Raw genomic sequence first — 16,154 nt, 5'->3', positions numbered from 1 at the left:
CCGGGACATTCCCCTCCTCTCTTACCTCGGTCTGTCATGCGCCTAAAAAGTGAACTTTTAACACCCACCTAATCCACGCACTATTACAAATATCAAAATACCCCCAAATCCCATTCCAAATTCCCAAGCCAAGTGCCAGGATTTCAGCTTCGCTCGGGACCTGTCCATGCTCCTCTCAGTTAGCACACAGAATCAAGAGGTGGTCTTTGGGCAGTAGAGTTACCTGCTCAGGTGTGTTGAACTGGCGCTATAAAAATACATTTTTTCCTGAGCTCACAGTGGCAGCTGACGGCTAAGAAATGCCTAGCACAAAGGCAAGGGGACATGAAGTGTTTACTGAACAAAGGGACAATGGAATCAGCCCCACCCCTACCCTCTGCACGTAGCCAGCCCTGCCCTGCTCCCTCTCCTTTGAGTTCCTCTTGCTTTGGGTCGGATATGAATGTGCTCTCCTGGCTGCAGCGATACGGGGCTGCCTCAGCACACTTGGAGGCCCTGACTCAGGGGCTGCGAGGGGAGGGGAGGTGCTGAGCTGACCCCACCTCCCCAGAGCACAGCCCCTCCTCCCGAATTGTGCTGCATCTGCAGAAGCCCTGCCCACCCAGGGATCCACGTCTCTGCCGTGAGCCTCTGGGCTTGTCTATTGCCAATCAACTGACTGTTCCCAGGCTACGGGAATCAGGATTATTGGCCCTGCTCTGTGGAGGGCAACGAGGCTGAAGGGGAACTGATGGGCAGCTTTGGGGAACTGGGGGCTGGTGCGGAGTGCGGGGTTGGGAGTGGAAAGAGAGGTTATTATACAAAAGGGAAAACTACATATGAATGATTGGCAAGTGGCCTGTGGAGTGAGTGCGGAGCCATACAAATTCCCCTTAAAACCTGCACATCACACCCCAATAGTTTGCAAGTCACCTGCCACGTTAAAAACCACAGCCCTATTCCCCACAGACCTCCTCACCACATGGTCCCCTGCATATGTCCTAGAGAAAGTCTGTCATGTCTGTACTCGGCAGCCTCAAAGCCTGGGCTCTGCCTCCCCAGCCAGGTCCCCAGGCAGGGCAGGTGCAGACCTGGGGAAAGCAGGGAAGATAGGCAGCAGACTGGCTAGGGCGGGGCACCCCCTAGCCTCCTCTCCCTCTTGGGAGCCCCAAGACCTGGAAATGAGACTTGGTGGCAGCGGTTCCACCCTCTGCCTGACCGTGATACCCTCCCTGTTGCCTCACTGATCCCCTGTAACAATCCCCCCACTACAGATGTCCCCTTGTGGCTCCCCTCTCCTGAGCACTGGGGTGCATCTCCTCTTCCCCCACAGCCCCGTGTAGGGCATCTCTTCTGTGCCAAGCCCTGCATTAGAAGCTGGTGATACAGAGGTGACTACAACATGCTCGGAAACCTAGAGTGACTCTCAGCCTCACAGAGGAGTCATGAGCAGTGACAGCCAGAGAGAATGGAAACGACAAGGAGAAGCAACTTGTGATTATGCCAGGCAAGGAGATCAGAGAGAAGCTCACAGAGAAGATTATGAGGACAGGGTCTGAACGGACAAGGGTTACTGACTTATGGGCAGCATATTAAAAAGAACCCACCCACTTGCTTTTTCATTCACTCAATATAATATTTATCAAGCACCTGTCATGGGTCAGACCACCCAGGGGCTGGTGTCTCTGTGGTGAACAAGGCAGCCCCAGTCAGGGCTGACCTACCAGGAGGGACAGTAGACACAGTTCCTAGAGCCCATGGTAGGGACCATAAACTGGTGCAGCCACTTTGGAAAACAGTCCAGCAGTTCTTCAAAATGTTAAACACAGAGTTACCATGTGACCCAGCAATTCCACTCCTAGGTAGATACCCAAGAGAAATGAAAACATGTCCACACAAAAACTCGTACGTGAATGTTCATGGCATCACTATTCACAAGAGCCAAGAGGTGGAAACAACCAAAATGTCCATCAGTGGATGAATGGATAATCAAAATTTGGTCTCTCCATACAATGAAATATTATTTGGCCATAAAAAGGAGTGAAGTACTAATACGTGCTCCAACATGGATGAACCTTGAAAACATGAGGGAGAGAAAAGAAGCCAGACACAGAGACCACATATTCTATGATTCCATTCATATGAAATTCCAGATTAGGGCAATCTACAGAGACAGAAAGCAGATCTGTGGCTGCCCAGTGGGCTGGAGGGAAGAGGAGATGGGGTGGCGGGGACAGCCAAAGGTTTCTTTTGAGGCGATGAGAACATTCTAAAAGGGACTGGAGTGACGGTTGCACTTATCTGGGAATATACTAAAACCGCTGAATTGTAATTTTCAATGAGCGAATTATATGATATGTGAATTATATCTTAATAAAGCTATTTTTAAAAAATGAGGCCCTGGCCCCAATCCATGCCCCTGGGGTTTACAGCCTACCTGAGAGTACAGACCTGGAACAGGAAATTACAGATGTCAGGCTTGTTGTGAAGGAGGACATAACTGAGGGTCCTACCCTGGTCACGGGCCTCGGAAAGATCCCCAGGGGAGGGGGCAGGCAAGCTGGATCCCAAAGGCCAGCAGGACTGAGGGGAAGCAAGGAAGCCCAGCAGGGGCTCCAGGCTGAGGGATCAGCAGCCGTGAACCAGAGTGTGCGGCGTCAGAAGGGTGAGGGCCGGTGGCTTTAGGGATGCACATCCACACCCGGGAAGGAGGGGATGGGACAACGGGGGCCTCATGGCCTCCATTCCCACTTGAAGCCCTGTCACTCTGGATCTGGCCCTAGAGCCAGCTAAGCTCCTTGCTGATTAAGCACTCAAAGCTCTGAAAACTACAGGAATGCTCGGCCTGCAGTCAGCAGAAACAGAGATGACAACAGGCCACCCACCTCTGTCCCAAAGATGACTACCCAAGGCCCAGGAGGCACCCCAGTGGAGTAAAGGAGGAGGAGGAGAGAAGATTCCCCCACCCTCACAATGAGGTGGGCTTGAGCCTGGCGACCATCCCTTTGGGAATTCCCATCCTAGAGTGGCCCAGGCCCCAGGGGAAGGGAGACTTGTCTGGAACCGTCCACTAGGCAGACTCATCCCAGTAGTGAGGGCACCCCAGCTCAGTCCTGGACACGAGCTACAGGCCCCGGCGCATCCCCCTCAGTGCTGTGCAGCCATGCCCCCCTTCTCCCCCTCTCTCCAGGGAGGAGGTGACTCTAGGCAGGCAGGACAAAAGTGCCTCCCGGTAGTTCCCTGGGCGGTTCACCTCCATTACCTGGGCAAACAGCTGAGTTTCTCCCAGGACCCACCCTGCACCTATAGGGAGGATCAGGCCCCGCCCTGCCCTCGGAAGGAAGGGGGAGCTGACTGCTGGAAGCCAGAGCCTCCCTGCATTCCACTCGGCCTCGGGAATCCAAATCCCAGCCCTTCCCAGAGCGCCCCCGTGAGGACAGGTGGGGAACAGCCCAAAGAGGCCTGGCGCAGGTGGGAGGACCCTGAATGAAGCCCCTTGTTTTTGTGTCTGTCCCCCCGAATGTCTCCCATTTCTTGTCCCTCTTCTCTCTAGGAGAGCCTTCCTTGCCCCACTGTGCCCTCCCTCAGATGCCCTCTGCCCTTCCCCTGGGTCCCCCAGGATCCCTTGCTCATCCAAGTCCCATCAGCGGCCCCAGGTGGACCCACTACTGCCTCTCTCCCCTTGGGGCTCGGATTGGGGGAAATGGCTGCAGAAATGGAACTGGGGGCAGAGAAGGGGAACTTAGGATCACTGAGTCTGGTAAAAGGAAGAGGGCTGCACCCAGCAAGCATCCCAGCACCTAATCTTGATGTCGGCTCACATCACACCCAATAAAGGTTTGTTGAAGCAAACCGACCTGCACGCCTGCGAGCAGGTCACCTGTCACATTTCACCCTCACAGGTGATAACTGTGGGCAAGTGAAGAATTTGGGCTAAACCTGAAAAAAGTCATTCTGCCTGAAAGGGTGGGGACGGGCTCAAGCAAGAGGGGTGCTTTGACTCTCCTCGGAGGTGTTTAGATTCTATCCAAACATCACTAGTCTGACAGGGCAGAGGGCTCTCTCCTCATCGCCCCCCTCCTTCTGCTGGGGGACCCCTGAGCTTCCCTTCCCACCAGGGCAGGTCTCAGCGTGAACACCTCCCGGTGAGTGCCTCTCTCCTGTGCAAACTTGTCCCTAGGCAAAACGGAAACATCTGAAGAAGATGGCTTTAGCAAAGCCTTCTCACCATCTGGATTTCCCTGTCACCCTCCACCGCTCCCACAGGCATGCGCGCACACACACACAATCACACACACACACACACACACACACACACACAGTGCAGTCACTGTGCACCCAGGGTTCACAGGCTCTGCTCAGCCAATCAGGATGGCCCCTTCCCCTCCCAACCCCTCCTCCCTGCCAAGCCCTCATCAGCAGTTCCCCCTCCGCCCCAGGCAGTTAGCATCGAGATGAGCCAGCAAACTGCCTACACTAGCTCAGCCAGCAGATCTCAGGATTACATCCAGACCAGCTCCCAACAGGAAGCAGAAACTGTCAGAGCAGCAAAAGCCCCAGCCCGGAGTTTCCAGGACAACTCCCCTCTCCCCACCTGCTGAGGACTGTGTTTTGCATTGTCTGATGAAATAATGCCTCAGAAGTATAAACTGCTGATGGCAACAGCCCATCTCAGAAAAGGGGTTATGCGTGACTGGTCTCAATTACTGCCACCCCGCCTGGGCTGTTAAGGTTGAAGGAAGCTGCTGAACCACAGGACAGCCCCGGGAATGGCTGGTGGGGTAATGATGCCACAGCCACTGGAGTGGGAAGCAGGTGGGGTGCTGGACGGGAACAGAAATGACGGCTTACCAGTGAAAGGAGGATTGTGCAAAAGAGAGGGGAAGGGGGCAGAGAGAAAAAGAGGGGGACGGAGGGGGGAAAGAAATGGATGACAATAACCACACCAGGCTCCACACAGCATACACCCCAAACATTTTCACATGTAACCCGCACGTACTGTGCAGTAGGTATAATTCCATTTTACAGATGAAGAACCTGAGGCTTAGAGAGGTTAAACAATTTCCCCAGCTCATTTGTATACCATGGAGGGCGAATGTTGCACAGTGATAATAAAAGGCAAGCAGACTTTTAGTTGGGTGTATTGTTGTTTTTAAGTTCTCTACAGACACGCACCCCTGACTGCCTGCATCCAGGGTGTGCCACTACCGTGCCCTTCCCATGCCACTGCCCAAGGTCACACTGCTGACTGATGGCAAAATTGGGACTGAACCCAGTTCCATTTGACTCCAAGGGCTGTGTCAAGTCTTCTGTTCCCGGCCTGGCACACTCACTGGTGTCCTCTATGCCATCCCTCCTGCTCCCCTCCCCTTTTCTCCTCCACAGGGGTCCCCCATCCCCTTCCCAGTCACCTGGATCCCCTTGCCTGGCCTCAGTGGAGGGGGATGCCCTTTCCTCCAAGCAGCCAGGCTCACACCCCAAGAGGCTGGAGCTGGAGGGCAAACTGAGCTCTTGGATTTCTGCACCATCCTCCTCAGGGTCATTCCTGTCCATTTTGGAGACTAGAGTCTCCTCTTCCTGAAATACTTACAAAGCCAAATGCCCAAATTCCTCTTCTTTCACCCCCTGTCCTTTCTCCCTTTTTCCTCCTGCTTTTAATCTTTGCGGTGTCTTCATTCATTCAACAAAACCATATAGCATGCCTCCCACATGTCCCCGCTATCCTAAGCAGGAGACACAGAGGAGGAAAAAAACACACAACAGTGCCTGCCTCCTGGAGCTTATATTCCAGCCTGGGAAGACAGGTGATAAACAGGCAAACCCATGCAGGAAAGGACCTCAGACTGTAAGCACTGCTAAGGAGAAGAGGAAGCGGGGAGGGGGAATAGAGAGTACACAGGGGAGGGGGCTTTAAGGAGGGGGCAACCCATGAGCAAAGAACTGGAAGAGTTGAGGGACCCGGCCATGTAGCCATTTGCAGGAAAAGAGTTCCCAGCAGAAAAACAACAACAACAACAACAACAACAACAAATGGGAAGGCCTCTGAGTAGGAGTTTTCCTGCCTGTCTGATGGACACACAGGAGGCCAGGGTGGCTGGAGCAGGGTAAGCAGTAGGACGGATACAGGGAAGTGAGGTCAGTGAAAGAGGAGAGCAGACTAGGTAGAGTCCTGTATGGCATTTACTCTGAGTGGGATGGGAAACCACCAGAGGCATATGAGCTTAGAAATGGCATGATCTGACATGTTTTTAAAGGACCCTTCTGACTACGGTGTTAAGGAAAGTCAGAGGGGGCAAAGGAGGAAGCAGGGTGACTAGCTGGAAGGAGACTTCAATAGACCCTGTGAGGAGTGATGGGCTCGGACCAATATGGTAGCAGTGGGGTGATGAGAAGTAGTAGGAGTCCAGGTATATTTTGCAGGTAGGACTTGCCAATGGATTGAATGTGCGATATGGAAAAAGCTGAGGAATAAAGGATGACTCCCACATTTTTGGCCTGAGCCACTACAGGGATAGTGAGCCTGGCAAGTGGAACATATTTCATAGGAACAATCAATCGGGAGAACAGCTTTGGATAGATGAAGGCTGAGATACTAATCGATATCCAAGTAGAGATGTGGGGGCTTCCCTGGTGGCGCAGTGGTTGAGAGTCCGCCTGCCGAGGTAGGGGACGCGGGTTCGTGCCCCGGTCCGGGAGGATCCCACATGCCGTGGAGCGGCTGGGCCCGTGAGCCATGGCCGCTGAGCCTGCGCCTCCGGAGTCTGTGCTCCGCAAAGGTAGAGGCCACAACAGTGAGAGGCCCACGTACCATAAATATATATATATATGTGTGTGTGTATATATATATATATATACATGTGGGGCACAGAAGGGATGCCCGGGATAGAGATACACCTTGGCAGTCATCAGTGCAAAGATGGTATTTAAGGCATGAGGCTGTATGCTGTCATGAAGTGAACAAGTATAGATAAAGACATGAACAGGTACAAGGGCTGAGCCCAATGATGCTGTGGTGTGTAGAGGTCGGGGATATGAGGATAAACTGGTTGAGAAAACTGAAAAGAAGCAGTCAGTAATATGTATAGAAAATCAGGAGAATGTGGTGTCTGGAAACCAAAAGAAGAAATTGTTTTAAGGAAAAGGGAATGATCAACTATGTCAAATCCTGCTAAGTGAAATGAGAGCTGGGAATGGACCAGTGATTTTAGCAACCTGGAGGTCACTTGCAACCTTCACAAGAAGTATTGTGTTATTATTATTTTTCTGCTTCTCCCTTTAGACATACACCTGATAGCTGGGTCTGTATAAAACAGTAGTAAACTAGGAACAGAGGAAAACTTCCTCAACTTGACAAAAAATATATATATCTACAAAAAAACTACAGCTAACATTGTACTTAATGGTAAGAAACTTGAAGATTTCCCACCAAAAATCAGGAATAAGGCAAAGATGCCCCCTCTCACCACTGCTTTTCAACATCAAACTGGAAGTCCTAGCTAATGCAGTAAGACAAGAAAAAGAAATCAAAGATATAGAGATTGGGAAGGAAGAAAATAGTGAAGACCTGAGATGGTTAGCTCCAGAGAAAAGCACATATCCCCTTCCAAGTAGAATCCCAAGTGAGCATGTAGTCAAGCACAAGTTTCCCCAGGCACAGACGAGTAGGACAAATCATGTCACTCTCTAGAATAGAAAAGGCAAACATCTGTCTCTGGGTCCTGAAATACCTGCGATATTGATTAACAATGATAATGATAGCCAGTGACTTAGAACTTTTCATTTCCTACCCAGATGCTTATTGCTTGGTTTCTCTCCCTCCTAACCAAAGATTCATCAATAATGCAAGGAACCCGCATAGGCAGGACTATAGATCAGCCCTAATGTGTATTGTGGGGGCTCAAAATCATGTGGTTAACTTTCCACACAGATACACGGCCAAATCATACATAATTTTGGCCTCAAACTATGCCACAAAAGTATTGGTTGGTAGAAGTCCTCAAGATTAATCTCCCCCCAACACCAGGAGGATAGAGACCGTCTTTTTATCTCTGTACCCTCGGCACCAAGCACATTACCTGAGCGAGAGTAACTGGTAATTGTCAAATGAATAAATGAACGTATGAATGAATGGATCTCCTTTGAGTGTCTCAAATCAGACATGTATCTACACTACCCCAAATGAGCTTTAGTGACGATTCAATTTTTATGTAAACGGTCAAATCAGATCATAAAGGTTAGATAAAACACTGCAAAATGTTTTTGGACTATTTAATCCATCTACAGGAATGCAACAAACTGTATTCTCACCATATCATTTCTTACTTAGGGCTATGAAAACCCTGCCTGTCTTCTGCACACCCCCATCTATTGAGGGGGTTATCTGTATAGCTGCATCCCTTGCAGCCTCTTGCTGGAGCAGTTACCATCCTAACTTTCTGGTGGTTAGCCACGCTTACTGTGGAAATTCTATTGGATTTATGACCAAAGCAAATTAAGGTCCCCATAATGGCAATAGTGGTGGACTTGTGGAAAAAGTAGGACCATAATGTTTACGTGTTTATATGTTTTTAATGTTTATAGGTTTGATGTTATGGCCCTGATTCTGAGGAAAATAGGTGTGTCTGAGACTAGCTCATTGGGAAGGAGGTTACAGGCTGGAAGATTTTCTGCTAACTACCCAAGCTCATAAATGCTTCCAAATGGCTTTTTCCATTTTTAGGGGGCCAATCCTCAGATCCCCACACACATAAAGTGCTTAGAGGGCTCCACCGGCCTCAGAGGGCCTCCCAGCTCCGGCTCCCCCTGCTCTGCAGTCGCTGCTCGCCTCTCACCCAGGACACCGTTACACCTTGCCGCTCCGACAGTCAGCTCTGGTCGCCGTGTGGGCAGCTTCAGCTCTTGCTCAGCAATGCCCCCCCAGAACCTGAACCACTTCCGGGCCAGCTCTGTCTCCTGCAGGAGTGGGCCCCGCTTCCAGGGTCTTAGCAGCTTCGGCAGTCGGAGTGTCATCAGGTTTGGATCGTGCTCACCCCGGATAGTAGCTGTGTGCCCTCGGCCCATCCGCTACGGAGTTGGCCTTGGTTCTGGCAGTGGGATGGCCTTTGGCTTTGGTGATGGGAGTGGTGCTGGTCTGGAGTTTGGAGCTGGCAGTGGCCTCGGCCATGGCTTCGGCGGCCCTGGCTTTGGCTACCAAGTTGGAGGAGCTGGAGGGCCAGCAGCCCCGTCCATCACAGCAGTGACTGTTAACCAGAGCCTGCTGACCCACCTCAGCCTGGAGGTTGACCCTAATGCCCAGAGGGTGAAGAGGGATGAGAAGGAGCAAATTGAGACCCTCAACAACAAATTTGCCTCCTTCATCGACAAGGTACTTATGACAGCTCAACCTCTGGGTCTGGGAGGATGCGAGCTAAATGCATTGAGATGTTCTTTCCCTTAAGAAGAACGGGTCCAGACCTAGGGCGTCGACCTTGAGCCCAGATCCTTCAGGCACCAGCCAAAAGCATGGCGGTATGATTTCTGGGTCACTCTGCTGCGGAGCCAGGACGAGCCCAAGGAAGCACTGCATAGAGGGATAGATTAAGACAGTGGTGGTGTCTTCTGGGGGAAGGAGGAACATCCAGCCAAATCTGAAGACATCTGAACAAACTAAGACCTACCACCTAGTCGCTTAGAAATGTCTCCCAAACAGGCTAGAAACACTAACACCTCCACCAGCTGTTGGCTGGTACAGGTTTAAGAGGTTTTATCCTTTGAGATCCTCATGCTCTCTTTCAAGTTTCCATGGTTTCTGAGGCTGAGTGGCCACACCTACTCAGGCTTAAAGAAATGGAGAATGGAGTTGAGTAATTTTTGTACAAAGCAAAGAATTCATACCCTTCCCCCACCTGGGATATCCAGATTCAGCTGAGTCACCTAGATTGAGGGAAACAGTAGGGAATGACCACTGGTGGTCACTGGTCTTCAGGCTGATGAGAAGAACAGAGAGGTGGAACTGACACAGCCCCAAACCCCAGACCATGTCTCCATGAAGTGGGGATGCTCTATTGTGTCTGAGATTGGAAACTCACCTCTGTGAGCTTCATTTCACTCCGAAATGAGGGGTTGGAGCAAATGGCCTCTATGTTCCCCTCCAGCTCTATAAGTCTCAGCTGATGGAATTTCTGAGGTGATGGGTATGAATTATGACCTGAGAATTCCCACCTCCTAATACCACATCCCAGCCCAATGTACTTTACTCTGCTCCTCATTCCCTGCTAGGGATGGCTGAAATCAGTTTTCAGATATAGGCAAACCCCAGCTCAGGTAGAATCGATCTCCAGCTTACCAGTGAACCAGCCCTCACCTTTCTCAGAGGGTTGAAAGGGAAATGGTTGAAGAGCTTTGGTTCCAAAGCTTCTGTTTGTAGATAAGCCTGGTTGAGCACGAGGAGGGGTCGCAGACCTGCTCTGCAGATTCTACTGAGTTAGAGGAGGAGCTAAATTCAACAGAGGGGGGAACGATGTCACCACAGGTTTAAGTCACCTCTGGCCATCTGAGCAACGTTGACATACAGGTGACTATATCAAGCACTTCAATTGCCATGTCTTTGCCCCTGTGGATTTAGGTGCGGTTCCTGGAACAGCAGAATAAGCTCCTAGAGACCAAGTGGAACTTCCTCCAAGATCAGAAATATGCCAGGAGCAACCTGGAACCCCTCTTCAAGAACTACATCACCAACCTGCAGAGACAGCTGGACGTAGTGAACAGCGAACGGGCCCGGCTGGAGGCTGAGAGGAACAACGTGCAGGATGTCCCTGAGGGTTTCAAGAAGAAGTGAGTGGCTGCTGGACTGCACTGACCTAGGATGGACACGGGCTGGTCCCCAGAGCAGCAGCCAATCTTGGATGAGAGCTGCCGGAAGGATCAGGGTTGAATGCTGGTTTCAATTCCCAGCCTGAAGACAGGGGTGGGGATGTGATATGTATGGGAGGAGGAGGCCCTCCATGGGTCCTGAGGAGAAAGGAGACTTGGAATTGGGCATGGTTGTCCCTAATCCTGTCTGTGAGCATGGGTGAGTTGACCCCAGGAAAAGAAACTCTCTGATTTTGAGAACAGTGCCTAAGTCCAGCCACAAATAAGGTCCTACTTCCTCTAAGTGCAATGACCCTAAGGCTTTTCCAGCAGAGGAGCACAGCAAAGGACCAGATTTTCAGACCCCACATCCAATTTGAGAAAGTAAAAGGGATTCGGAGAAACCAAGGGCTGTGGACTCATAAAAGGTCTTAAAGATGGGACAGAGTGGATGAAAACATGCAGGGAGCCAGGCTCCTGGACGGAGCAGAGAGGTCACAAGAGGTGATAACTGGGGAGCTGGGAGTAATCGGCTCTCAGTTCAGAGTGAGAACTCACCCTCTTCATCCTTATCATCCACATATGAAGAGGAGGTGGAACTCCTGGCCAACGCTGAGAATGAGTCTGTGGCTCTGAAGAAGGTAAGGAGAGCAACAGGCCCAGGCAAACTTCTCCTCCAGACAGACAAATGTTCTCGCAACTCCAGGACACTGCCCGGACAGCCCTGTGAATACTCGCACACAGTGGACCCCCTAAGGTCACAACCGCTTCCCTTCGAAGTTCTGACTTGGCTTCCAGTGACTTAGGATTGGGTCTTCATGAGAGCAGAGGTCTGAAGGGACGACATTTGAAGAGTCTTGGATTATCCAGACTCTTCTTGCCTCTAAATAAGCATCAGAAAATGTCCAGCATCCCTGGGGGTTTCATGCTATATAAGGGAGAAGAACAAGAGTCACTAAGCTGTATTTCCACCCAATGACTTTCCCATCTGTCCCACTTGGCCTGGCCCTGTGGGAACTGGCCTGGTCTTCCCACCCACCTCCAGAACCCGCCAAGGCGGTGAGGTTAAACAGTGCGCAAATAATGAGCATTTTATCCTTCTCTCTTTGATACAGGATGTGGATACAGCTTTCTCAAATAAGTCTGATCTAGAGGCCAACGTGAATACCTTAACTCAGGATATCAACTTCCTGAAAACCCTACACATGGCGGTAAGGGGTCATCCCCTCTGAGCTATCCAAGGAGCTCAGTGTGTGGTCTGGACTCCCTGGGGGATTCACTGAACTAGTGTATTTTCTAACCTTTGGTATCATACCTCTTTCCTCCCATCAAATCTATATCCTCTATAGTTGATGCATGTACAAGCGGAGAAGGTAAGGGGAGCAGGCTTCTCGGCAGCCTGACTCAGGTCTGTGAATCAGCTCCTTGGATCCATGAGCCAACTTCTGTTGACCAATCTAAAGACTGGGGTCTAGGAATGTCACTTCCTATCTACTGATGAGAAGACCCTGGAAAACTGATTTTCTAGGAGATGTAAGAAAAATTGTGTTACCTAATTAGTCAAATGAACTAGCGATCTTTTGCTTCTGTTTGGTCTGGAACGATCCCAATCAGAGCTAAATGGCTGGCTCTGAGTGGAAAGGCTGAAGAAAGCTCTCTCTGGGGCCCTCACCTTGCAGGCCAGTTCCCAGCCCTCCCCCAGCCCCACCCCTGGTTCTATTAAGGACGTGGGATATAGGAATTCCTAGACCACCACGTCCTAGACCAGCTCTCAATGATCCAGACTGGCACAGCCACTGTGTGGATAAACCAAAGAAAGTCTAAGCTTTAGCATGGTCTCGCTCCTCTCCGCCAAGTCCTTAGGCTCCCATGGTTTTAATAGTCACCTAAGAAGTTAAGATGTTAAAGGAATGTCTCCTAGTGTATAACAAGGGTTTAAAGTCAAACTGAAACGGTTCTGGGCCACCTCTTTTTCTTTGCTTTTGGTTTGGATGATCTGCCCCATCGCTGTGCTCTGAACAAACAAGCAATGCTCTCTCCCCCGACTCCACATCCTGGGGACCCTGTGGCAGAGCCCCAGCCACTGACGGGACTCTGAACCCATCTGTCTCGCTGATCCTACAACACAGGAAATCCAGTTGCTGCAGTCACACATCTCTGAGACCTCGGTCATCGTGAAGATAGACAACAGCCGGGACCTGAACTTTGATGGGATCATCGCCGATATCAAGGCCCAGTATGAAGAGACTGCCAGGCGCAGTCGGGCTGATGCAGAGGCCTGGTACCAGACCAAGGTGGGCAGGAGGGCACTGGGGAAAGGGTGTAGGCAGCCCTGGGGTCAGACTCATGGATGACAAAGTGGGCTGTGATCTTGACCCAATCTTCAAGCCCTCGGAATACCCCTTTCTCCCCCACCCGCCAGTATGAGGAGATGCGGGTGACAGCTGGCCAACACTGTGACAACCTGCGTAACACTCGGGATGAGATCAATGAGCTGACCCACCTGATCCAGAGGCTGAAGGCAGAGATCGAGCACGCCAAGGCTCAGGTGGGCGAAAGAAAGGAGAGAAAGCCCCACAGGGAGGACAGGCAGGGCCCCAAGCTTTGGGGAGCCCAAGTCTGAAGATGTGGGGGAGGCCACCAGGACCCAGAAACAGAGGAATAAAAGAATTAGTCCAGGAAGACTTCCTGGGGGAGGAAAATGTGGAACCAGGGAAAGAGTCTCCCATGTAGAAGGAAAGACCTGGGGCTGACTTAGAGGGGCAGGTGAGGCAGAAAGAACGGCTTTACTCTCTGGACCCCATTGGTCTTAGAGCAGCAGAAATCAGTAAGTGCAAAATCAGTGAGGATAGAAATGGAAGATAAGCAATGTTCTGCTCCCTGCTGACGTCAAACTACAGGATGACAATCCCTGGGGAAGCATCCCCCACAGGCTCCACCCCTGGCTTAGCACCATGCCATGTGCCCACTCACAGGGGGCAGAGTTTCTAGTCTGACCTGAGGATCCCCTAGTCCCTGCCAAAGCCCACCTGCAAACTGCCCTCCCCCCAGCACTGCAAGCTGGAGGCCGCTGTGGCCGAGGCAGAGCAGTGGGGCGAGGCAGCCCTCAGCGACGCCAAGTGCAAGCTGGCGGAGCTGGAGGCTGCCCTGCAGCAGGCCAAGCAGGACATGGCACGGCAGCTGAAGGAGTACCAGGAGGAGATGAATGTCAAGCTGGCCCTGGACATCGAGGTCGCCACCTATAAGCGCCTGCTGGAAGGCGAGGAGAGCCACTAAGTGCTCTCAGTGCAGCAGGTGGGAGTGGGTCAGGAGGAACGAAGGACTACCTTTTTTTTTTTTTTTTTTTTTGCGGTAGGCGGGCCTCTCACTGTTGTGGCATCTCCCGCTGTGGAGCACAGGCTCCGGACGCGCAGGCCCAGCGGCCACGGCTCACGGGCCCAGCCGCTCCGCGGCATGCGGGATCCTCCCGGACCGGGGCACGAACCCGTGTCCCCTGCATTGGCAGGGGGACTCTCAACCACTGCGCCACCAGGGGAGCCCAGGACTACCTTTTTGATGGGCAATGTGGGGACCGCCAAGGAGCATGATATCATTGGAAGAGAGAAGCCCTGTGGCTTCATGCAAGCTACTGACGCAGCTGCTGGGTAATCCAGATCGCTACCCGCCTCACTCAACCCAACCTGACTTTGGCCGTATATAAATGGTGGTGGACTTATGGCTATAGGCCAACACCTGGGGAACTGGCTGAATTCTTCCATTTTAGTCCGAATGTTTGACTTCAGTGGAGTCACAGCCTTTGAGACACCCAGACAAGAGAAGGGAAAAGTGGGTACTGACTATGTAGACAGTAGGAACTACTCGGACCCAGGCCACTTCCCCTGATGCCACCGCCCGTCCCTCCCCCCACCCCCAGTGGGAGGGGGAGGATGAGGCAGCCTCACTGAGGGTTTCATCCTCCCACAGCGGTGAGCAGCTCCCGGGGCGGCCCGGTGTGCGGGCCCGAGCCTCTGGTCACCACCTGCAGCCTCTCCGGCGGCGGGGTCACCATCTCGGGCCGCAGCAGCAACCGGTCCAGCGGCTTCTGCAGCTCGAACGTGGGCGGGGCCCAGGTCGTGGGCGGTGGGGACCCGCTGAGCGCGGGCTTCCAGGGAGAGGAGCTCCGTGCTTGTGGGCGAGACCTGCGCCCCCAGCGTCCCCTGCCCGCTGCCCACCGAGGGCGGCTTCAGCAGCCGCGGTTGCAGCGTCCGCTTCGTGTCCACCACCACCTCGAGCCGAGCGCCGACCAGCCACCAACCAGGAAGAACCATCTCCACGGCTTCTGCTTCTGTCCCCAAAGTGCCCGGACTCTGGGCCGAGGGCGCTCTAGGTACCCATCCTGCCAAGAAGCCGAGGGCTGCTCTGCCTGGCCTGTGTCCTCTGGGGGGATTTTTTTTCACCACCTAAACGCTCCATCCACAGCCCCAGCGGACTGGCCTCTCCCTGACTCCCAATTTCCTTCCTTTGGGTCACTCCTCACCACCCAGCCCAAAGACCTCAAGAAATGCAGATTCAATACAATTACAAAAATCAGCATGTTGGTCCTAGCTTTGGATTAACTTAGAGAATGGAGAGCTGGCTGTCCACACAGCAGGTGTCCTCAAGCCACCGTCTTCTGCTTCCCTCCCCTTCCTTTCCCTGGCAGGAGAAGGTCCTTTCCTTCTCTTCCTGACCCAGAAGGATCCACCGTTTTGGGTGGGCCAAGCGATCCCAGAGATGGTTCTTCTCTGAGCGGCATAGGTCCTAGCTGCTTCTCTTCCTGGGGTGTTGGTGTAACCCTGGCATGCGAGTCCACGAGGTGGGTGAGTGCTGGTAGAGAGATGGACCCTGCAACACTCCACGCCCCTGCTGGTGGTGTGAGGGAGGCCCAGCTCTGTTCACTGCAGGGGGGTTTATGTCTGCATGCTCCAGGGAGTCCTGGGCTGGGGTGGGTGCCTGTCTGTACTGCTCTTTGTGTTGCTGGGATTTCAATAAACTTGCCAAGCTAGCATCACTAGGACTCTGGCCTTTCTTTCCCAATCACACTGGGGACGGGGGAGCTTGCCTCCACAGTGATGCACAACACCGGTTGCTACTGTTTTGATGGTGATGGTGGTGGTGGTTCTAGTTTTACTACTAATGGAGAAGAGCTGTGTTCAGCAGCTCAACCACTCCAGGACCAAACAAGGGTGGATACCGAAGTGTCAGCGGACTGTTTCCTGCGTCTGCACTGAAGCGCCAGCTCTGATCCGCAGGCAGGCGACTCCCTAGCCTCTCCAGCTCCGGCAACCAGGACTGAGCCTCTGCGGGGCTGCCTGTGGGGCTTTGCT

At 52.5% G+C, this 16,154-nt stretch overlaps 2 protein-coding genes across 2 annotated transcripts in view; both read left to right on the top strand.

Annotated features, from left to right (window-relative positions):
- LOC132433702 (keratin, type II cytoskeletal 6A-like) overlaps positions 1-1,368 on the top strand; it is a 37,337-nt gene extending 35,969 nt beyond the window's left edge. Inside the window, 1 exon segment of the mRNA XM_060024818.1 lies at positions 1,313-1,368. Within this exon segment, the coding sequence (XP_059880801.1) occupies positions 1,313-1,353 (41 nt within the window). The 3' untranslated portion in view covers positions 1,354-1,368.
- Positions 1,369-8,484: 7,116 nt separating this feature from the next.
- On the top strand, positions 8,485-15,252 carry KRT84 (keratin 84). Its single transcript, XM_060025969.1, is given in 10 exon segments — positions 8,485-8,513; positions 8,815-9,343; positions 10,583-10,791; positions 11,390-11,450; positions 11,925-12,020; positions 12,939-13,103; positions 13,232-13,357; positions 13,861-14,113; positions 14,773-14,963; positions 14,965-15,252. Coding segments are annotated over 10 exon segments (1,947 nt in total).
- Positions 15,253-16,154: the final 902 nt, after the last annotated feature.

This window comes from Delphinus delphis, chromosome 11 (assembly GCF_949987515.2).
Source record: "Delphinus delphis chromosome 11, mDelDel1.2, whole genome shotgun sequence".
Classification (NCBI taxonomy): Eukaryota; Metazoa; Chordata; class Mammalia; order Artiodactyla; family Delphinidae; genus Delphinus; species Delphinus delphis.
The sequence above is the reverse complement of the archived record's forward strand: the minus strand, read 5'-3'. Positions and strand labels throughout refer to the sequence as shown.